The following is a 23,102-nucleotide window of genomic DNA, read 5'->3' as shown; positions in this document are numbered from 1 at the left end:
ATTTTGGTAAGTGATTTTATTTTTATTTTTTTATTTTATTGTGATGTTTTATCATGTTTTTATTTGGTTTTATATTTTGTTTGTGCCGTCTGATTTTTTTAGAATAAGTTGTCGTTTATGTTTCATGGTGGATGTTGTGCTTGTGTTTCTTGTCTTCTGTGTTGCTCCTGCTGCAACGCAAAATTTCCCCTTGTGGGGACAATTAAGAATTATGAATCCTTTTCCTCCTCCTCTCCTCCTCCACTCTTCTTCCTCACCTCTACGTCTCGGCTGCGGGCCACCTCTGTGAAGTTTCTCCTGCTGCTCCAGGGTCTTGTCGATCTTGTCGTCCGTCATGCAGAAGCAGCGGAGGCGTGCCTCGATGGGATCGTGGGGTCTTTGCAAAGATGACGAACTTTGCCATGTAGGGGACGCAGATGATCTCCCGGTACACCTGGGTGGAGAAGTTGACAGATTCCTGGGACTTGTCGACAGTCTATGAGCCAGAATCTGTAAGAAAATAAACAACAACAGAAGTGTTATTTCTTTGTTGGCAGATGACTCTGAGTGAAGGAGTCTGTTTTTGTTTTTTGTGTTACCGTGCAGAAACATTGGTGGTGAAGGAAACACAGTCCATTGATGAACGTTAACGGAGTGGTTTCCTGTTATGTCCTCCCATTGAGCCGGCGTGGTTTCCACCTGTGAATGCACACAATCCCCAAATGAACCCACAACAATGTAAAACACGAGTCCGGCTGATCTATGAACAGATTTCAGCGCCCATCTTCTCACCTGTGATACTACAGAGGAGTCGTAAAGTGGGCGGTTGTCCCCTCCGAAGCCGTTGAGGACGGGGGTCAGAGTTGCTCTTGGGGACGGGGATGGGTCATGGTGATGGGTTTTATGGAACTTCCTCCTGCGGGGCTCGAGGGTGACGATGGGGCTGAAGGTGGCCCTTGTTCCCGAGGATCTTCCTCACTACATCCCACATTCACCGGCTGGGTCTGAGAGAGAAGATCATTTCTTTTCACTTTTTTATCATCAATACATCTGACACAGGGGTATTGTCTTTCCGGGAAGGAAAATTTCATTCACATGGCATGAAAGGAACCATTCATTTAGAGGGATTTTGTTTGGGAGTGTATCCACCAACATGAGAGAAATGTCTTTGCAACTATCAGAGAACCTCCTCATAGTTCAGTACCAATATTCATGTTCCCCATTGGATGCATCGTCATCACAGAGAACCGCATTTAACCTTTGACTTGTATTCCACAATATGACTCCTTGCTATTACCTGTAGTCCGACCCTGATCCTTTTTGGTGAGCGCCCCCTCAGGAAACACGGCCCTGTACTTGGGGTACAACAGTGCTGCTCAGGATGCCTCCTTCGGGACCAAATCAGGTTACTGTCCTGCTTGACGCGTGACACCACCGCAAAGTATTGTGGGAAAATCTCTAGTGATGATGCGGCAAAATGCGCTTCCTCTCCAGCTCCTCCGGTGGAGTCCCAGCTCTGATGTAAGGGGGTCAGAAAAGGACAAGTGTCAGGGACGTTCATGCAGGATTAAAAAGAACATGTTTAATACGACTTAGTCATCAGAGACTGACCCTCGTCCATGCCGTTGAGGATCTGGTTGAGCTCCTCCTGTGTGTGCTCACAGTGATGCTCCTTCCAGCTCTCTCCGGTCTCGCTCCTCAGGATGACCAGCTCTCTCTCTTTTACCTCGCAAGGCAGCAAAGTGTGGGATCTCCACGATCACAGGACTGGAGGGTCAGAGGCAAAGGACATACGGGTTAATAAGTACTGAATGCCACGGGTGGTAATCAGTGTATTTTAAGGGCCTAAGGACATGATGTGGATGTAATTTGACCTGAATGGAAAAAAGTAAGCCCTAGTTTTTTGAGTAATTTGGGGGTGGTAAATGATTCATCAGTACAAAAATGTTCTGGGATTTCTTCAGTAGATTGCTTCGACCAACCTACAGCTGTTAAACATGCTGTAAAGGCCTGCATGCCAGCAGGACACATCTGACAACAGCAGTAATTTTCCCCCGCAGAATCTCAGAATTTCCAGTTTTGGTGATATAATTAGATTCTCAAAACAAACTTAAGTAACATAAAAATACCACAAACGTTGATTACATATTCATCAGTCCGATAAGTATTTACGATAATTTCAAAAATAATGCCCTTAAGGGATTTGTTCCACCCTGCTCTGAAACATATGAGCAGTGCCACTGTTTCAACCTCTAGGGGGCACTGTCACACTCCAAAATCAGGTACTTCGTTTCGCACAATCTGCTTTTTCCTTTGATAATAATGATAATTTATCCTTTATTAATCCCAGAGGGGAAAATTCAGTTTTTTTAGGCCAAAAAGGAGTGGAACAAGCTGCCCACAGATTTTAAAATCTGCATAATTTTTTTTTCCCCCCCCAATGAAGTGAGAAAATGGATCCTAAAAAACCAATCGTGTTGCATCAATCTTAATTGATAGTTAGTTTTAGTATGCATTTTCTTATTGCCATTCGGGTGTGTGCAAAACACTTGTGTTTTGGGTACATATGGTTTGTATGCCTGGTTGGGTACATATGGTTGTATGCCTGGTTCATTCCTGCCAGCTGAAGCAATCGACTGGACCAATCAAACAACTTCTAAACTTCTAGTATTTGAGACCCTGAATTTGTTAAAAAGTAGGGCCTATGTTTAAAAAATCTTGAACTCTAGATTTATTATATTGAACATGAAACATTCTCTTAAAGACTTACCTGATGTGAAAAAAACACATATCTATAAGAGGCATGCAACGAGTACGATACAACAAGGGACAGACGTGACTATTTAATATAACTTCTGATATTCACGTGATATTTCAAGGGTTCTGTGGCCTCGTTATATTTGTTTGTTTTGGTTATTTTTAACAGTAACACACTAATGTCAGTGCGGAGCTTCGCCGCATGGACAACGTCAGAGGTGCAGACCTCTACTGGACGTCCTACATTGTCGCCCTTTGTTTACTGTTCTTCTTCTTCGCTTAATTCCTTGGCGGGCTACATTGTCCGATGCTGATATGTCATGCTATTACGTAGCTGACATTGCTAACACTATCTGGCTTACACTCTGCTTACCAAGTAAGGGTACGGTTGGCTGTGGAAACGCAAGCCAGATCCTTGTTTACCGTATCAAACCATACTGAACCAAACCGGACCGCTTTGTGGAAACAGGGCTACATGTATATAGAACTGCTTCTGTCCTCAACTCAATTGCACATCACAAATAATTCTGTGACTTTATTGATCAGATTTTATACTGAAATAAGTTTTTAATGTTGACATTTGTTGAATTATTGGGTGGCAGAAGCTCAGTCTGTATGGTTTTGGGTTGGGTACCAGAGGGTCGCCGGTTCAAATCCCAGTGCGGTCTAAATCTAGAAAATTGGTCTGGTAGCTGGAGAGGTGCCAGATCACTTCCTGAGCATTTTCCTGCCAAAAGATTCTTCATAACTCATGAAAGTCAGTGACAGGTATTGGAACGATTATTGAGGTAAACTAAGGGTCGATCAAATAAAACAGCTCCATGCAGAGCCGCAGTATGCAGTCAAACTTTACTAAGTTCCTTAGCTCCTCACAGGCCACAAAAACTTTGAGATTTCACACATAAATTCAATAAAACACGTGATCTAAGACACATCTCTCAAGAAAACCACTGAAAACACAAACACAGAAATGGAAGAGGCTAAGCAGAAAAGAGGGATTCAAATCAAGTTGGAAACAGTAATGGGATGTCTCGGCGGGGTACAAGACACTGGAAATCAAAAGCACATGCGAATGAAGGGTTTTGTTTGTGAATGGAAGAAATAAGATCGGCATCCATGGATTGTTTCATATGCATAACCATAGATTTTTATCTCCACCCTACCCCAGGAATTTTGTCCCCGGCGGGCCAAGCTGCAGGATTCTGCTAACCAAACTCTCCCCCTCATTAAGAGGCGGGGGGGCATTTGGGAGGTGGAGTTTACTGTGTGATCATCCAAACGCAGCAGTGAGGAAGAAAAGAGGACACGTCATGTTTTTGTTGGTGCAAAAAAAGAAAAACAGGAACTTTTGGGAACGTGTAAAACAGTTGAGTGAGGTCATAAACAGTGTGGTCATTTTAAGCTGAATGTCAGTGTGGGAACATTTAAAATAGATAACTAAAACACCTCAGGGATTTTATTCTTTGAATATAAGCATTAAAGGAGCAGTATGTAACTCTGACACCTAGTGTTTAAAATGAGTACTGCAGTCCAAATTCAAAACATTGTAGAGAGCTGTCTCCCCCCGCCCCCTCCTCTCTAGAGTCACTGCTCACACAGGTCACCATGTAGTGAACACTGAAGCTTCAGTGTTTATCCAGCTCTGCATGGGTCTGTAAACCTTTCTGTGTTCTAACCTCTCTCCATTTTTCAAAAGCATCTCCAATATTGATCCTAGTTTGAGCACGTTTCTGCTCGTGGAGCTTACTAGAAACATGCAGAGGCTTTTTAGGTCGGGTACAATCACTTCTATCTGAACCACTTCTCTTGCCCGCTTCCATCACTGCAACACCTGTTGACTTGATAACTGCTCTCATATCTGGCAAACCCAGAAGTTATCTCATAATCAGAGGAAAAGCAGTGTTGTTATCCAGAGATAATGAAATAAATAAGTTGAGATCTGGAAATTACTCGTTATCACAGGAAAACAGAGTTCAGTAAAATGTACGGCTGCATGTCGACTTAGGGCTCCTGTCTTCTTTAAATAACTAAATATTAATCGAGCTCTTAACTTCTGCTTAAACGTATACTGCCCCAAACTTAACCACTAGAGGGCAGACTGTGAGGACACATATCAAACCAATCATGGTGCAGTATTCTGCAGGTGGAGTTAATAAGAAAAAAGCTTCTCTGTAGAGGGTTAGGGATCAGGTTAGACAGCAGCTGTTATGAAAGAAAACAAGGCATGCTGAAGAGCAAAGATTCACAGAACCCTGGCGCTGGGAGAAGAAGCAAGAGCAGATACAGAAACAAGTTTAGTACGGCAGAGGCAGAGGTTAAATTAATCAGAAAGAAAAAAGGGCAGCAAGTTGAAAGCTTCTCAGTAAAAGGGATTTAAGGAGGAAGCATGTACTGTGGGGCTGACTTCTTCATGTTTTTCTGTTCCTTATAAAGCTGTGTTCAGACAAAAGTGAAAAGTATAAATTCTTTTAATTGTGATTAAACACAATCCCTGAAAAAAGGTCCATCCTGCCTTATCATGTTCGGTTTTATAACGGCATGTGTCTGAACTTTCCTGCTGCTTCCAGCTCTTTGAGACCCGTTAGCTAGGATCAGGATCGGGTCCCAGTTTGATGACCTGTTAGCTCGGGTCAGTACAAGGTCCCAGTGAAACAGGGCGCATGCCGTTCGACAGAGCAAACGAAACGGTGCTGACGAAACAAAAGTTGCTTCACTTTTCTTGTCTGAACACATCTTTAAAGTAAAGATGCAACTTTAAGTTTTGTGGCTAAAATTTAAAAGGTAATTTGCATAAAATATCCAAACCTGCCCAAAAAGATTAATCGCACCTTCATGAAGTTTCTGAATGTTTTTGCTACTTTAAAATCATTCCTTCACTCCATCATCCCTCCCTGCAGTCTTACCCGAGGAACTGAGCTCCAGACGGCCCCACCTCGATGATCCTGCTGGCCAGACCCTCCCCCTCCACCATGGGCGGCATGGTGGCCAGTCGGTGCCTCTTCACCAGTCGACACGTCACCCGTGTGGGAGCGCTGCACTTCCTTGGAGGGATGATGATGCGTAGGCCATTGTGCCGGCAACCACGCATGGCTCCGCCCCTGGCATCCACCATGAAGCTGACCAGGAAGCTGCAGAGATTGCCACAAATTAATTCAACTTGACCAAGAACATCTAATAATTAGGTGACGAGAATAAAGACACCAAAGCAACTTGGTAGACCTTTTTTTGTTAGACTCACATTTTGCCAACCAAGCTAGCATGAGCAATGACTGATAATGTAGCGCTTGCTAACAACCAAAAACCAAGACGATAGCAGTGAAAATGCCATGCTCACGGCTTCAAAAGCTGCTAATCATGCTGGCTATACCCACTTCTAATTACAGCAATGTTTTACATAAACTGGCTAACATTAGCTCATATTAGCCTTTGTATATTATTCTATGTAATATGTAAAAAAAAAAGTGCTTTAAGGCTAATTTGTTTTTCATGTATATTTCTATATTACAGTTACGGCTATAAAACATACACACATAATAAAACTTATAACTTAAAGGTCTTGCTGTGATTCCTATCATGTTTTCTAATCCAAAGCCATGCAAACACAGGTCTACTGGATTCGCTTTGCAGGTTTAGTGTCTAAATTCTCATCACATTATGGTTTCCGTACAAATTTTCCAAGTTGCATTAACCTTTATGTCTTCATATGTGAAACTCTTTGACCTCACCCCCCCCCCCAGCCCCCCATGCAAAGTGGAAAATACTGTATGTACATGAGATCACACACTTCCAATGAGGGGGGGTGTGTGGGTGTGATGAGGTGGTATTACAACTTGATACGATGCCCAGTTCTGATGTGATCTAAACCTCGTCTCAGTTAAAAGAAGAATGTGCGACTTTCTGATCCAGTAGATGTCGCCCTTGAGCACCAGCATAATACCAAAACAAACTGCTGTTTGGCCACACCTCCTCCATCCTGAAGCCTCCGCTCTCCTCCAGAGACACACCTCCAACCCCTCTGGTTAGCACAAAGGAGGTATCAATTAGAACGCACCATAATTAAGCACCATTAAGCACAAGCAGTGGACTAACTTGTACTTTGCTCAAGCTGCAGTTGCCTGTGTCCTGCGTTGTTGTGTTAGCATGCTAATGTTAGCGCTCTTTAGTTAGCTTGTAGCTTCATATTGCACATAAACTGACACAGAATGACCGTGATATAAAAATGCTAACGTAACATCCAAATAATCAGTGAGTATGTTCTTCTTCTCTCTAGTCCTTGACTAAAACAGCTTTTATACACAAGGGGAGGACTCGAGCTTCTCACTCATTGTAGACAGTCATGACTCAGAGACACATTTACACAGGAGAGACTTGATTTCTGATGTGTAACATGTCGCACATTCTTCCTTTAAGCAAAACATCACAGCTTTTAAAACACACAGACATAAAAACATGTGTTAATGAGTTCAGCAACATGAGCAAAAAAAACGAATACAAGGCCACGATGATGTCCTCAAACTGCTGAACAACTCCCCAGTGGTTTACTTCAATTCAACATGTGAAAATACTTTATAGCTATAAGTAAACTTATTCTCAAGGCAAACATGAAAGAGTGTGTATGTTAGTGAAAGTACACAGTTCACGTTGTATGAAATCCACAAACATGTCCTCATCATACACCACCTCGCCTTTCTTTGTACCCAGATGTTACACATTTTAATTTTACATTTAACATGCTGAGATTTGCTCCAGCAGATCGCTTCAACCAGCAGCAAACACAGAGGCAGGAATGGCTGCAAAATAACTTTACGGCCAATAATCAAAAATCAGAGTGCGTCCACTAAAAGTTGTTGTTCCTGACGGGCTCAGATGGTTATTTTAAGTTTCCACTGGAGCCGTTTAAAAACCTTTAATACCTATCAGTCATTTAGACCCCGACATACTGTATTTACAAGAGAGCCTCATGGACTCAGAACAAGACACTGAATTTGATATTTCGACTATTTAAGTCTGATTAAAGTGACTGGACACATTGTAAAGCTGAGGTAGTGAGGCGATGTCTGAAGAGGACAGTGACATAAACACCTCTCCACCAGGAGAGCACACTGTGAGGGGAGGAAGAGAGTGATGAAGATGAGGACGAGGAGGAGGAGAAGTGATTAAACCAAGGTGCAGAAGGTCACCTGCTGTGGTCTCCATGATCATGGCACGGAGAGGATTGGCTAAAAACAACAAAACAACAAAACCACATCAGACAGAGACGAATCGAAAGTCAGGTAGGAAGAATTCAGAGGAGAGGAAGAAGAGCCCGGAGGAGAAACAACAGCAGAGGTGAGATAATCAGAATAAAAAAAGAATACAAATACATATTATCCTGCCGATGTAAAAGAGATGATTACTGCTGATTCTTTGTACATTTTGGAGAAAACACTTCTCACTGCTGCTCTATAAAACAGATGGTTGTAACACTGGTTTGGGATTACAGCTGTTAAAATACTTAAAAAGCTTATTAAAGTTAAGTATTTTATAGCAGCTTTGAGGCCGCTGATTGATTTGAGAGATTGTTAATGCATGTTTTTGAATTCAAAAGATGCTTCAGTGTATGTAAGCATCCTTATTTGAACCTTTTCTTTGTATATTTATTGTTCTTCATGTGTCAGCACCTACCCAGAGTGAATGGGGCTGGAGGACAAAGCGATGTTGTCCAGGTTCTCTGTGCCCCAACTCAGGCGGTACGAATCCCTCTCGTTCTCTCTGCCAAGTGAAGAAACCTGAATAAAACAAGAAACCTCTCGTTATTGACATAAAGAACAATAACTTCTCAGTGGTGCTTAAAGGAAGAATGTTCAACATCTTAAACGTAAATAAATCAGAAATCAAGTGTATCCTGTGTAAATGTGTCTCTGAGTCATGTCTGTCTACAATGAATGAGAAGATTGAGTCCCGCTGGCTGTGTTGTTGTCAGAGCCGTGTTTACATGGACGGGACAGCTGGCACCTCCCCTAGGACTTTCATTCTGTGTCAGGTTACATGCAATGTGAAGCTACGAGCTAGCTAAAGAGCGCTAACATCAGCCTGCTAACACAACAATGCAGGACACAGGTGCAGCTCCAGCCGGCTCCCTAGTGCAAACTTTTTAGTGGAGGGGGGTTGGGGGGTTGGAGGTGTGTCGCTGGAGGAGAGTGGTGCTCAAGGGCGACATCTCCTGGATCAAAAAAGTCGCACATTCTTCCTTTAAGGACAGTAAATCAATGATACAAACAACATTTCAGAGATGTTCAACTTCTAATTCGAGGTGTATTCTTCCCCGGCTTTAATAGTGAGTATCGTTGATGTTGTGTACCTGACAGTTGAGTATCTCATCCATGATTCCATCATGTTTGGGGGAGTAGTAGCTGTGGTGGGTGGGCGTGAACGACCGGTCGGAACTGGAGGAGAGAAGAAGAAAACTGCTCTTAACATAAACAGACAGGAAAACATTTCTGAAATTAAAAATTGACAGCATCAAGGCTAGCATTGATTCACACACTTCTTACACTTTACTAAAAGTTATGCTAATCTACTGACTACTGTACTTCTGTTAATATGTATGTAAACATTACAGTAAACAGAGTAAGCCTGCACTCAGGAGCCGGTCAACGGGAGACTTATGGGAGGTTACTTTCAGGAGTGCCCGACAGTTAAAAGGCCACACATGAGGCCAGCGTCAGCACATACCTTTGCATTCGACTATGAAGGCATGACAGGGGAGACCGACGATGAAGAATGAACAGGAGAGGTTGCACACACACAAACACACACAAACACATATAGAACACAGGAGAGTTAGTTGAAAGATGTCATAGAGATGCACACACACTGATTCAAGTTTAAGTTAGAACAAGCAGAAACAATTGTTAAACAGAAAAAGGGTCACCACGGAAAGTTAACTGGTTCATTTATGATATATGAACGTCATGCATACAACATTTTAACGAGTGTACTGAGCAAACTGAACAGGCGTTGTGGTGTTTTATTTGTTTTAAAAGCGCTGACACGCCAAGCATATTCATGTCGCCTCATGACGCCTTTTGTATTGGCCAAAAAGTTGCACTAGAACACACCGCAAAGACTACAGCCGACTGCCAACCACCACGTACGTTCTGCTCATGCGTGAGAGGAAATAATTCTCCATGCCAGCAGGGGGCGGTAGTCTGTTGTTATGATATGAGAAGACCATTTTCACACTGTGTCGGTCACCACTCGTATTATAGGTAGTCTACTAATGGAGAATAATGTCTGATAAAAAGTAGAAAATGACACTGGCGTTGTCAGTCCTTGGTTTTTTAGTGGAAAAAGAAAAGAAGAGGAGGAGGAGACAAATAAGGAGAAACTGCACTAATGGGTGAAAGCATGTTCACAGAGGCATGCTCAAGGGGCTTTACAGAACCTGAGAGAGTTGGAGAGAAATGAAACCTCCCAACACCCAATCAGAGAGACTCCTCTCACCGACGTTGATTCTACATGTGGAACTGGGCGAAAAAGGCCGACGGGTGCCGCAAAAACTAGGACGACGACCGCTCACCGAAGGTCCAACTAGGACAGACGGCCGACGCCCTCCTTGGTGTGTCAGGGCCTTAAGTTGATAAGATGATTAGTTGTAGAGCGGTACGTACCTGTCAGTGCGTCCCCCCTCCAGGCTGAAGCGGAGGTAGTTCATTCCATCCATGTACTGTCCGGGAAGCGAGTCATCTCCGAGCTCTCGCAGGTCCTCGGCCCTCAGGTACTCTCCTCCATCACCTGTCATCGTGTCATCACCTGGAGCGAGCAGACAGAGCAGAGGAGGTTAATGTAGGACTTTGATTCCAAAGTAAACCTTAAACCGTTAATCTTTACAGTAGACTGAGAAGACAAACTAAAGGGTGAAATCCATATTGTAGTGAGACAGAGGTGCTCTGATGGCATTCCTTTTCTGGATACCGTAAAGAAGGAAGAGTAACTGGAAATGAAGGAGCACATCTGGAAAACTCATAAAATGTAATTTAGTTAGTAATCTTGCTCATGTAGTTCTATAAACACCACTACAAACAAACCAGGCATTGACTTGCTTTCTCAAGTGATGTATGGCACGAGTTTTATTTGAGTCCGCTGACCGTCCGCTGACCGTCTGATCTTAAACGGATAACCTGGCTTTATCGACATAACTGTTCTTCAAACCAGTATTTCATTATTAACAGTACAAGATATAACATGACCATTAGTAAGCTTCACAGTTCATGGTAGGCTGTTTTTTTGTATTGTTCCTCCCTTTACTGGCTCAAAGCATCAGACTGGAGTTAGTGTTAGCAGAGACCACAGGCTCATTCATCTTGCAAAACACACAACACACAGCTCCTCTTCAGATCAGCACAGCAAGTCTTCACACAAAGCCTCGTGCTGAATACCTTCCTCCTCCATCGGGTCGTCTGACATAACATCATCATCATCATCAATGGCTCTCAACACTGTGGGTGGACAGCACAGAAACTCACTACTGTACCTCCTGAACAATCTACTTGTGGTAAAAAGAGAATTCTGAAATGTTCTCAAAGGGACAAAAAACAGAATGTGAGGGAAGCTAATGTGTTTTTCTAAGTCATAATAAGATAAAAAGAGCAAAGATCCATGAACATACTGGTTTCAGGCTGGACTTGTTGCTCAGTTTGTAAGAGTACCTTAAGAAGTTTTAGGCCAGTTGTCAACCAAACTAATTTTTTTGCAGCAGAATACAGAGAATAAACTAAAATAACTACGGCTAACTTGCTAGCCCACAGTCACATCAGCACACACTATGAGCTGCTTCTTTGAGCCATCAGATGACTCAAACATTAACTCCACTTAAAGCTCTGCGTTGATGACTGATATCTGTCCGTTGGAGTGTTGCATTGTGGGTTAACGTTGACAGGCTGTGTTGTGACTCACCCTCTTCATCAGACACATCCAGCACTTCAGTCATGGTCTCCGGCACGTTCAGCTTGTGCTTCTCCGTCACCGTCTGGCAACCAAACAGGAAACAGATTAGACTCTAGATAGCAGTCGGTGTTGTAGAGACCGACTCACAGACGGATTTTCAGGACTCGGACTCGACTTGGACTCATGCATTTACTGAAAAATCCTGTGTTCATGTTACTTTTGTTTTTTAAAAATATGGCCCTAACAGTTTATTTAGTTAAAAAAAACGCTGACACTGTTGTTCAGTAAAAGTCCCATGTGTTGTGATGATCTCAGCAAGACTCATCTGGATAAATAAATGTCAAAAAAACATTATCCATAAGTTCAACTGTCAGAAATACATTTCATCCCGACACATAAAAATCACCTTTAACTTGAGAACAAAACGGGGGTTTCATTCAATATAACTCGAGACTTTCGGGTGTGTGTGTGTTTGGTACCGTTGTCGTGGTGATGATCTCTTCAGTGACGACCCTCAGCGTGTCGACCACTGAGATGTAACCGAGCCGTCGAGCGATGCCCAGAGCGGTGTTACCATTCTGGATGAGAGAACACAGCAAATGAGTGTGTGTGTCCATATGTGTGTGTGTGTGTGTGTTCAGTTTATACAGTAAGTGTGTGTGTGTGTGTGTGTTTACGTACCACAGTGATAGCATTGGGCTTGGCGCCGTTCTGCAGCAGTATGTTGATGATGTGTGTGTTTCCTTGCTGCGCTGCCTGATGGAGGGGTGTGTATCCGTTCTGTGGTGGGAAGATTCAAATTAATAAAGTTAAGACGATGACAAAAATAAAATCTTACCAAAGTTTGATTCTAAAAGACGCTGAAATACAGCTGCTGCTGCTGCTGACAACGTAAAATGTGTTTAATTAAATTGTTTATGACAAGAACATTAGAAAATGCTTTTCTCTTCCACGTAGAGGAAGTTTCTTGACGTTACAGATATTGCCACAACAGGCAATTTTTGGTTTAAACACAGAGTACTTCTGAGCATTAAAATGGAGAAAATCATGTCTCCAGAACATGAGAATATCTTAAAGGTCACATATTATGTAAAAATCCACTTCTCCATGTTTCTCTAACACTAACATGTGTCTCTAGTCCGTCTACAAACCCTCCAATTATGAGAAAAGTATATCCTCTCCATCTTCTGCCTGCTCCACTTTTCAGAAAATGTGTGATCAAATAGGAAGTTTGGAGATTTTCCCTGCATGACATCACAAAGGGCAGTAGCCCCTCCCCCAGGTGGGTGACACTCCCACAGCTAGGTGTTTGTTCTGCCCTCTGAGTCTGCCTTCTCACTGTAAACAATAGGACATGGAGCGAGCTAGCCCGAGTACACCCAATCCCTTCCAGTGAGGGGGCGTGGTCAGACACAGCTCACTTACATTTAAAGGTACAGACACAGAAACAGCCTGTTCTGAGCAGGGCTGAAATAGAGGGTTTTATAGACATGATCAAATACAGGATCAGAGTGGATTTAGAACAAGAAACTTCACACACATGTTTTGAGGAGTTCTGAGACTTATTTACACTGAAGAAGAGGAGGAGAATATGTGACCTTTTATAGACCATTGAAAAGATCTGGTTTAAAGAGTAAGATTCAGCATTATTGAAATGAGGCTTCACGTCTAAAAAGCAGCATTTTATAAAAAGTAGTTAATATTACACAAATATCAAACAGTTGATGTAACAGGAAGTACTGGTTGAATAAAGATCACAGTGATAATAATTATCAGCGTCCGTACCTTCGTTTTTGCATTAACACTGGCTCCGGTCTGAAGCAGAAAGCTGACCATCTTGGCGTTTCCATAGTGACATGCTACAATTAACGGGGTGTATCCCAACTGCAAACACAAAAGAGAATCCGTTATAGAAAATCTCCCGTTATGAATAAACTCTTAAACACAGTAAATAAACCGTATTCAGCGGAGTCAGATTATCTTATAACCAGAAGGTGAGAGAAAGTAAGGAATGCAGGATGGTACTTTGGTCTGCTGGTCGAGGTTGGCTCCGTTCCTGGCAAGAATCTCTGCGACGGACACTTTATCCTCCTGAGCTGCCAGATGGAGAGCAGTGAGGCCACTCTGCAGGAAGAACACACACACACACACAACAGTCACTACATACATAGAGTCACTCCAGGCTGAAGCTCTCTCTATCTCTCTCTCTCTCTTCTTCTGACATTGTAAGCTAGATACAAATATTCCCTTAAAACAGAAGCTTACATTAAACTATCATTACTTTATTGATTTAGTGATGAAATGTGTTTTCTTCTTCTTTTTATTTTTGTGGCTTTTTATGCTTTTATTTTGAAAGGACAGAGGATAAACTAGGAAACCAGGGTGAGAGAGAGAGAGAGAGAGAGAGTGGGAGGGGAATGACATGCGGGAAAGGAGCCGCAGGTCCTGCCCGCTTTGAGGACTATAGCTTGACCTAACCGCTAGGCCATCCGCACCCCACTGATGAATTAGTTTTGATTTGGATGGTTGCTTGTGTACTATTAAGGACTGAGACTTTTAGATTTTTCCAGTACACCCTCTCAGTCATACAAACTGGAATTCTAAACTAATCATGCTATTTCATATTAGTGGTATAATTACAGCGGCTCTTCCAGTAAAAACTCAATATAATTTCAGGAAAAAACATATTTTCCTCTAATTCCTCTTGTGATGATCTCGTGTTGTTGACGTATTATTACTCAGAGTAATAGTACCTTGGTGGCGACGTTGATCTGCGCCTCCTTGCTGATGAGCAGGGCGGCCATGTCGGCATGTCCCTCCTGAGAGGCCAGGTGGAGCGGGGTGACGGCCTGCTTGGTCAGGATGTTGGTCTCGGCTCCGTACTGCAGCAGCACCGTCGCGATTTCCATCTGGTTCTTCTTGGCAGCGATGTGGAGAGGGGTGTAGCCGTTCTGATGCGACAGGTGAGGAGAGAGAAAGAATGTTTATTTAAGAACACTTGCTTGATGTAACATTTGTCCCTATTTAAGTAACGTTTTTTTTTTTTTTTCAAACAAAGAGACGAGCTGAGTAAGGGATGTACTGAACCTTAGAAATCTAAACTGAGGTACGTTTATAGCAAACATGAATCCAGTGGTAGCTCGCTGGTGGTTCAACTGCATTCATATTTTGGGGTGGGACAAAAATATTTACTCTCTTACTCTCTTACATACTAACTTGTTCCCAAAGGATCTCTTAGGGTGCACGAGATTACAAGTATTTTTTTCTACGAGTTACTTAATTGATTCCAAAAGATTATCATCTCTTGTGTGTGTGTCGGATATAGACTTTTCCAAAAGATACTCACTCAAAAGAATCATCTTGTCTGCACAACACGATTAATATTTTCCAACAAGATACTTTACTAATGGTTCCCACAGGATTGTGGGACTGCATGACTGACACAGGAGGGAAAAATACGGGGAATATCATATATTTTGGAAAAGAGCGCCGGTGACATCAACAGCACTTTTCTGAAAAGTTGAAAGATTTTCAATTCGGAGTGCTTAGAGGGGCTGCACTTTAAAGCGGAGCACTGGGAAAAACAAAAGCTGGGCACTGCACTTTTTCTCCAGGCAGCTGCATGCTGCTGTGAACGCTCTTACCTCATTGAAAACAAATGAAAAAAGATGCTGGTGGACACAGGGCCTAACTTGTTTCTAAAAGTAAAAAATATTATTTTGTTTACTGAACAGCAATCACTTGTTCCCAAAGACTGTTTCCTAAAGATACCATCATGTTTTCTGACTTTGCCCAAGAGTGATTAATTGATCGTAAGAGTTACTAAACTGGTCCAAATAGACAAATAAACTTTTTCACATTGATTACCTATGGATAATAATGTGCGCACACAAGATACAAAGCATCACCCTACACCCTACTAAATTAAATTTCAACCTCAGCCGTCTCATTTTCTCCAGCAGAGAGTATGAAGGGAGGGCTGAGTCAGTGCAGGCTCTCACCTTGGCCATAGTGTGCGGGGACGCTCCTTTGTCCAGAAGCAGGAGCGCCACTTTCTGGTTATCATAATGTGCTGCAACATGGAGCGGGGTGAGGCCGTTCTGTGAGGGAGGGATGGTGAGCGAGTGAAGATTAAAGAGCAGTTAGTGCAGCAACAAGATATTAAAACCTCATCACATGAACAGGAAGAGTTATCGTGAGAATACTGCAGGGTGAGATCAGTTATCGTTTTAATAGAGGAGAACCCTGGAGGGATGATGAGAAGACGGACAGGGAGGCTTCTGTTAAATGTTGCTTAATCAGAGTAATGGTTTATTGTATTCAGACTAGCTTACCAGTGCTCCTGTAGTCAACAAAACCTCCACACAGAAAACAGGAACAAACCACTTAGATTTAAAAACTCTGCAGGATCTTATACACTGCGTTTAAAGATATAGAGAACTTTAGACTCTTTTAAAGCTTGACTTCTTCGATAAATACCTTTCCCGCAGAATCAGGCGGAGCGTAACGCTGCAGCAGAAGTTTGGCTACATCCAGGCTCCCGTACTTAGCGGCCACATGCAGAGGAGTGAAACCTTTCTGTGGAGAAAAGAAAATCAGAGAAGGGAGATGAAGAAGAATCCTTTAAGACAATAACACTGGGATAGCTTTACAGTAAATGGTAAATGGAATTGAGCTTGTACAGCGCTTTTCTTGTCTCAAAGCTCTTTTACACCGCAGGTCACACCTATACACATTCACACACTGATGGTAGAGGCTGCTGAGTAAAGAGTCCATCAGTATTAGCTAACCCCATTTCACACCCTGCTGACAAAGCAGCGGGAGCAACTTGGGGTCAAGTGTCTAACCCAACGATACATCTGACGTGGCTGCAGGAGCTGTGGATCAATCCCGTGAAATTCTAGTTAAGAGAGGACTGACTACCAGTGAGCCACAGCCGACCTTTCTACAGGTTTCATCTCAGCCCTTTTTTTTTTTTTTTTTTTACAAACAATGATGTTTAAATGAGTAATACGTTTCTGCATTCTCCCTACAGAGATTGACCATATTATTCTATACAGCATAAAAAAAACCAGTTATAAATCAAGTCAGAGCACAGGAGTGGCTTTTCTACCTCTTTTGATGGCTATGTCTTTTTTGTGTTGCATGGATTTAAACTCATCTTGTAAAACCACAAAGTCGTGCAAAAACCATTGCACATTGGCTGATCGAGGACGCATAACTAAATATTATATTATCAATGTTTACAAAATGCAAACATGCCATCCATTGTTTCTGTCGCCTCCACCTTGTTGTCATGCTGATGCAATAATATGCAACCTTAAACCACACATCTATGATAAGGTCCTTAAAGTGACACAGTTATACCAGCAGAGGGGGCACTTCTACCACTTTGTCATGCGTACTGGAGCTGTCAGAAACCACATGACCATCGTGTGTTTATGACCCAACCCTGCTCAGAGAGAGAGAGAGCAATCCTTTGTTTGTCAAAGCGGGATTAAATCTGGTGTTAGAGGTGATGGGATGAAGAGGAGAAAGAGGAGGCTTTATTTAGGCAGAGATGTGGAAAAAAATAAAGCAACTGAAGGATAAGGAAAATCATGAAAGTGGTCGGATTGATGGAGAGCGTGCATGAAAACACATTTTCCTGATTTGTTTCCCCAAGGACGGCCACACCCTTCATCCCCCAGAGAGAAACAAGAAAAGAGACATTAAGAGAAGAACCAGCAAGCCATGACGAGAACACGGCCTCAGAAATGGCTTTGTGTCTTCTTTAATGCAGTATGAATAAATTAAAAGGTGCTCTGGATGTAAAGTGAAGGTATGACGGTGCTGCTTCCTCTCTGTAAACATCTCCATGATATGACCAGGAGGATAAATCACTTGACCGCGTTCAGCCTTTATGTTACATTCGGCAGAGGTCAGCCATACAGACTCATCAATCACTCATCAGAAGTGGGTCAAACAGACAGAGACCTGGTCAAACAGCCTGACTTTAACCTCTTTATGTGACGCTGCAGGAGGATAGTCACAGTTGATCTTACAGCCTATTTTTTTAAGTGTACATCATGCAACAACCCCCTAAATACTCTTTGTTTTAATTCCAGAAGCGGTTGGCAGCTCCACAATAAAAACATCTTGGTATATGAACATGGGTTCAGGTTAATGAACAGTCAATTATGATGATGAATTTGAGTCATTTTGGACAAGAAGTCGGCTGCAAGACAACAAAACGAGCCATTCTGCTCGAAAAACAGACCTGACAATATTTCCACTGTATGCTTTTTTTCATCGCAGGACACACTGCGGGTACTTTTCGGATCTTAAAGGAGATTTATTAAACTCACTGACACCATTAATGATGTCAGTCTGGGACACCTATCGAGTAGTGTAGATGTGTAGCTCAAAAACCTTCTTATATACAGTACTGTGTAAAAGTTTTAGGCAGGTATGAAAAAATGCTGTAAACTAAGAATGCTTTCAGAAATGGAAGTGTTAATAGTTTATTTTCATCAATTAACAAAATGCTGTGAATGAACAGAAGAGAAATCTAAATCAAATCAATATTTGGTGTGACCACCCTTTGCCTTCAAGACAGCATCAATTCTTCTAGGTACACTTGCACACAGTTTTTGAAGGAACTCGGCTGGTAGGTTGTTCCAAACATCTTGGAGAATTAACCACAGATCTTCTGTGGATGTAGGCTTCCTCAAATCCTTCTGTCTCTTCATGTAATCTCAGACACACTCGATGATGTTGAGATCAGGGCTCTGTGGGGGCCATGCCATCACTTCCAGGACTTCTTGTTCTTCTTTACGCTAAAGATAGTTCTTAATGACCTTGGCTGTATGTTTGGGGTCGTTGTCCTGCTGCAGAATAAATATGGGGCCAATAATACGCCTCCCTGATGGTATTGCATGATGGATAAGTATCTGCCTGTATTTCTCAGCATTGAGGACACCATTAATCCTGACCAAATCTCCAACTCCATTTGCAGAAATGCAGCCCCAAACTTGCAAGGAACCTCCACCATGCTTCACTGTTGCCTGCAGACACTCATTATTGTACCGCTCTCCAGCCCTTCGGCGAACAACCTGCCTTCTGCTCCAGCCAAATATTTCAAATTTTGACTCATCAGTCCAGAGCACCTCAGTCTTGCCATAGTGTATGACCTGTGACAGGAAACTGTCTTCCACAACCTCACCTTGGTAGCAGAGTTTGGCTGTTCCTCACCCATTTTAAGCCTCCTACACAGCTGTTTCCGTTTCAGTCAAAGACTGTGTTTCAACCTACATGTGACATTGATGAGCATTAGCACCTGTTTGGTATAATTGGTTGATCATACACCTGACTACAATCCTACAAAATCCCTGACTTTTTGTAAGTGTACCTATAAGAATTGATGCTGGTTTGAAGGCAAAGGGTAGTAACACCAAATATTGATGTGATTTAGATTTTTCTTTTGTTCGCTCACTTTGCATTTTGTAAATTGATAAAAATAAACAATCATTATTTATATTCTTGAAAGCATTCTTAGTTTACAGCATTTTTTCACACCTGCCTAAAACTTTTGCACAGTACTGTATCTGATACTGGCGTCAGTAAAATCAGCCTCTTCCTGAAACGGTTCAGTTCAGCTGCTGTCTCTTTAAGGCCCCCCCCTCACCGCATGCCCACTTTCCTCTGATTGGCCAGCTCTGTTTGCAAGGAACGGAGCTGGGGCTGCCTGCTTCAAGAACTACAGCTTTCTGTATATGTAGCTCAAATACCATCAGGCGCCACTGGTGTGCAAGTGGTTAAATCAAAAGACAAAATGTGTCTCCTCCACCCACCTTTGTGGCCAGTGAATGTGAAGCTCCGGCCTCCAGCAGGACAGATGCTGTCTCTACCTGCCCCTCCCGGGCAGAGATGTGCAGGGGGGTGTAGCCGTTTGTTGTGGCTGCATCAGGGTGAGCCATGTGCTGCAGCAGCAGCTGAACAATCTCAGTTTTACCCAGACGGGAGGCGATATGGAGCGGAGTCTGGTCCTCCTGAGCGAGACGGTGAGGGAGAAGATATAACAGCTATTATTACAAACATCAGCATTCTACCTGGTATGCTAATATATGTTACTGTGGTCTTACCCGTGCTCTAGCATCCACCATGGCTCCGTTCCTCAGCAGACATCTCACCACCTCCACCTGACCTGCCCGGGCCGCCATGTGTAATGCCGTTTCTCCACGCTGTACACACAAAATATAGTCAGTGGACACACATATTTCACAGAAGTTTGCACATTTCTAAAGTAGCTGACTGTAATATCTCAAACTTTTTAAGTCAGCTACACTCTCTCTCTTTCTGATTGACTCGTTTACCCATCACTCACAATATTGCTGACGTCCGGCGAGGCTCCATTCTGCAGCAGCAGCAGGACGATGTTCAGGTGACCCATGAAGGCGGCTACGTGGATGGGAGTCAAACCAGACTGGACACAGAACAGGAGGTCAAAGAGGAGTTGGATATAAATGTGTTACATAATCACAGGTTCTCATTCAGTGAATATGCAAAAGTCGTACATGATGTCCGAGTAAATTCTGACCACCACATGCTTTTATTTTAAGAGCCAGAGTGTGGCGACACACTTTACAAACACTATACAAAAACAAACAAAGAAAAGACCCTGAATGTTGTTTCAGAGATGCATTGCTCCGTACCTCAGTTATCGCCTGAATAGAGGCTCCATATTTGACCAGCAGCTCCATCACTTTCACTCGGTTCTTCTTACAGGCTATATGCAGAGGAGTGAAGCCGTTCTGTGAAGGACAGTCAGAATAAAGAACAAACATACAAAAAAAAAACAGGATTGAAAGAGGTATTGAGGTATTTTCAGGGTCTAATTGACTGTAGATTTCATGAGCCTGCAGTCATGAAAGGTTCTAACTTCTGACACTTTGCCAGATCTTAGCACATCTACTAAAAGTTCTTGTTTTTGTCACTGACAGGCTCACAATTCAATCTTAGTGCCTAAAAACGTAACAGAAGAATCCCTCCAGAAAAAAACTAAGATGCATATTTTTAACCAGAATCCGCTGTTAGATCTCTCTCTTCAGTGTCTCCAGACTCCATTGATAGAAAGTGGAACCCAGGAGTTCCTGGTTCTTTTTTTGTGTTATTTTTTGACTTTGGGTTTTAGAACTGTTACAGCTGATGGCACAACAATGTAAAAAAAAAGTGAACCAATCCATTCAGAGCAACAACTTCCCTGTTCTGTGGGTCAAATCACTGTTTTTGTCAATGTACTTTAATGGCTCTGAAGAAAGTGTTGTGACAGTGTTTTCTGGTGAGATCAAATCTACCATAACAAAAGGTCTTTCTCTTTAGGAGCTCTTGCTAGAAAAATGTCAGAAACGATTAAATATTTCTCAGTTAGACCCTTATTAAGAAAAAACATAATAAATAATAATACACAGCGGTTATAAAGCCCACTAAGGGGGGTTTCACACTAGGGACCTGGACCCAGATCCAACTACCCTTGACCCCAAAGTCCTGTTCATTTAATCAGTGTGAACCCAAACATACTGTACTCAGGTACTTTGCCTGAGTCTGCTTGAAGAGGCGGTCTCTGATGGACTCAGGACGCGAGTGGTTGCCATGGTTGCTTCTTTATATTTCTGCTTTTCGGAGATTTGTAAACCAACTATGTGCATAGTGTCGCCTGCTGTATCGGTCTATGTACATACTCAAGTGTACTCAGGCACAGAACGATGTTACTAAGGTGAACGCTGACCAGCGGGGGGAGTGAGGAGTGATTGTGCTCGGGCGCGGTACGAAACAATGGTGCCTAATGTGAAAACGTTCTGAATCTTCCATTGACTATTTCTCATGCTCCTGAGTTTCCACAGACTGATTGTAAGACGCATCTTTTCATCGTACCAGCGCCCTGGCGTTGGGGTTGGCCCTCTTGTCCAGCAGCAGTTTGGTGACTTTGTAGTGACCGCAGTGAGCCGCCACGTGCAGCGCTGTCAGGTAATCCAGTGTGACATCATCAACAGGAGCCTTGTGCTGCAGCAGGTGTTTGACACATTCCACGTGGTCGCCTTGAGCCGCCATGTGAAGAGGAGACAGCCCATTCTGAAATGTGATGAAGAGGTTATTTACTGATGATGGAGGTCTATGGTCAAATGACTGTTAAACTGCTGACCATCATATCATCTGAGAATGGTAAAATGATATTACATTATTATATTATATTTTACTACAATGCCAAACTTAAAGCAACAGAGCTTGCAGCTTGCTGTATTTTCTGCTCTCTCTGCTTGCGTGTGTTTGGATGGTTTAGCTTCCTCACTCAAAAGCCAATAGAGACTCAAGTTTGAGGAGCAAAGAAAATGGATTTATGACAATCAGTGCGGGTCAAGTTTCCCTCAACTCAGGAGCTAACTTCAGGGATGTTGCTCTGAATCATTGCAGCGACATATAGACACGCTCCTGTATTTTAAAATCCAGAGGGTGAACAGATGGGTAACACACCTTGGTCCTGGCCAGCATCGGCGCTCCTTTCTCCAGCAGCAGCTCCACAGACCCATCATGCCCGCTCCGAGCCGCACAGTGAAGAGGAGTCAGACCATCCTGTAGAGGAAACGTCAGCTGTCGTTATGTTATGAAATCAGCTAATAACCTGACAGTCCTGCTCGCTAAAACACACGATAATAACAGCCAGCTGAGGCCAGAAAGTGCAGAGTGATACCCATTTTAATCCTCTGACCCGCTGAGCTGAGCTGAGCTGAAAACAACAGCGTTAAGCTCACGTTCACATCTGTCATCACTCATGGAGAAGACGATAATGAGCTGCTCATGTTTGGGATGATTTTTTTTTGTTATGACACTCACCCGTGTTTTAGCGTCAATCTGTGATCCTCGGTCCAGCAGGAGACCCACCATGTTTGTGTTTCCTCGTTTGGACGCCACGTGTAGAGGAGTGATCCCATTCTGCAGGGGAGGAGTCACATATCTCTTCTAATGACTTCAATACACATTTATATTTGAATTATAAGTGCTCACTAAAAGTATACTGATTTAATATACAGTCATGATGTTTTAACATCAAAAACAACCCCATTGCAAAATGTTTGTTGGTGAAGAGTCTAATCATCGCCTTTGTGTCCTGTGCCTGTTAAAGATTCTTACATTTATCAAAAACATCGACTTGAACAAGTAAAACCTGCAGTCGTCTCTGACTGGAGGAGCATTTTCAAAAACCTCTTGATCACATAAGATTTCAGATCTCTGCAGACTCTTTCTGCCACACATGTGATCCATGGAGAGATGTTTCTGTTCTACATACACTCTGCATGTGTGTGTGAGTGAGGTGTGTTTTTACCATGTTTTAATTCTTTGGTGCAGAGTACGACGTGATGAAAAAGCTATTTTTAAACTCGCTCCTCACACGGCTAAAAATA

The 23,102-nt window shown here is 42.8% G+C and overlaps 1 protein-coding gene across 1 annotated transcript in view; it reads right to left on the bottom strand.

Annotated features, from left to right (window-relative positions):
• The window catches only part of ank2b (ankyrin 2b, neuronal), a 104,384-nt gene that overhangs the window by 35,580 nt on the left and 45,702 nt on the right, over positions 1-23,102 (bottom strand). Inside the window, 38 exon segments of the mRNA XM_065950105.1 lie at positions 258-293; positions 295-372; positions 374-460; positions 462-489; positions 579-613; positions 615-638; positions 640-676; positions 771-877; positions 880-933; positions 935-964; positions 966-983; positions 1,277-1,300; positions 1,302-1,328; positions 1,330-1,377; positions 1,379-1,432; positions 1,434-1,454; positions 1,456-1,493; positions 1,591-1,702; positions 1,704-1,746; positions 5,640-5,864; positions 8,401-8,504; positions 9,077-9,161; positions 10,389-10,530; positions 11,674-11,746; positions 12,144-12,242; positions 12,346-12,444; positions 13,450-13,548; positions 13,690-13,788; positions 14,418-14,615; positions 15,666-15,764; positions 16,144-16,242; positions 19,497-19,694; positions 19,788-19,886; positions 20,030-20,128; positions 20,358-20,456; positions 21,577-21,774; positions 22,174-22,272; positions 22,534-22,632. Coding sequence (XP_065806177.1) covers positions 258-293; positions 295-372; positions 374-460; positions 462-489; positions 579-613; positions 615-638; positions 640-676; positions 771-877; positions 880-933; positions 935-964; positions 966-983; positions 1,277-1,300; positions 1,302-1,328; positions 1,330-1,377; positions 1,379-1,432; positions 1,434-1,454; positions 1,456-1,493; positions 1,591-1,702; positions 1,704-1,746; positions 5,640-5,864; positions 8,401-8,504; positions 9,077-9,161; positions 10,389-10,530; positions 11,674-11,746; positions 12,144-12,242; positions 12,346-12,444; positions 13,450-13,548; positions 13,690-13,788; positions 14,418-14,615; positions 15,666-15,764; positions 16,144-16,242; positions 19,497-19,694; positions 19,788-19,886; positions 20,030-20,128; positions 20,358-20,456; positions 21,577-21,774; positions 22,174-22,272; positions 22,534-22,632 — 3,213 coding nt within the window.

Source organism: Labrus bergylta, chromosome 22, assembly GCF_963930695.1.
Source record: "Labrus bergylta chromosome 22, fLabBer1.1, whole genome shotgun sequence".
In the NCBI taxonomy this organism is placed as follows: Eukaryota; Metazoa; Chordata; class Actinopteri; order Labriformes; family Labridae; genus Labrus; species Labrus bergylta.
The sequence above is the reverse complement of the archived record's forward strand: the minus strand, read 5'-3'. Positions and strand labels throughout refer to the sequence as shown.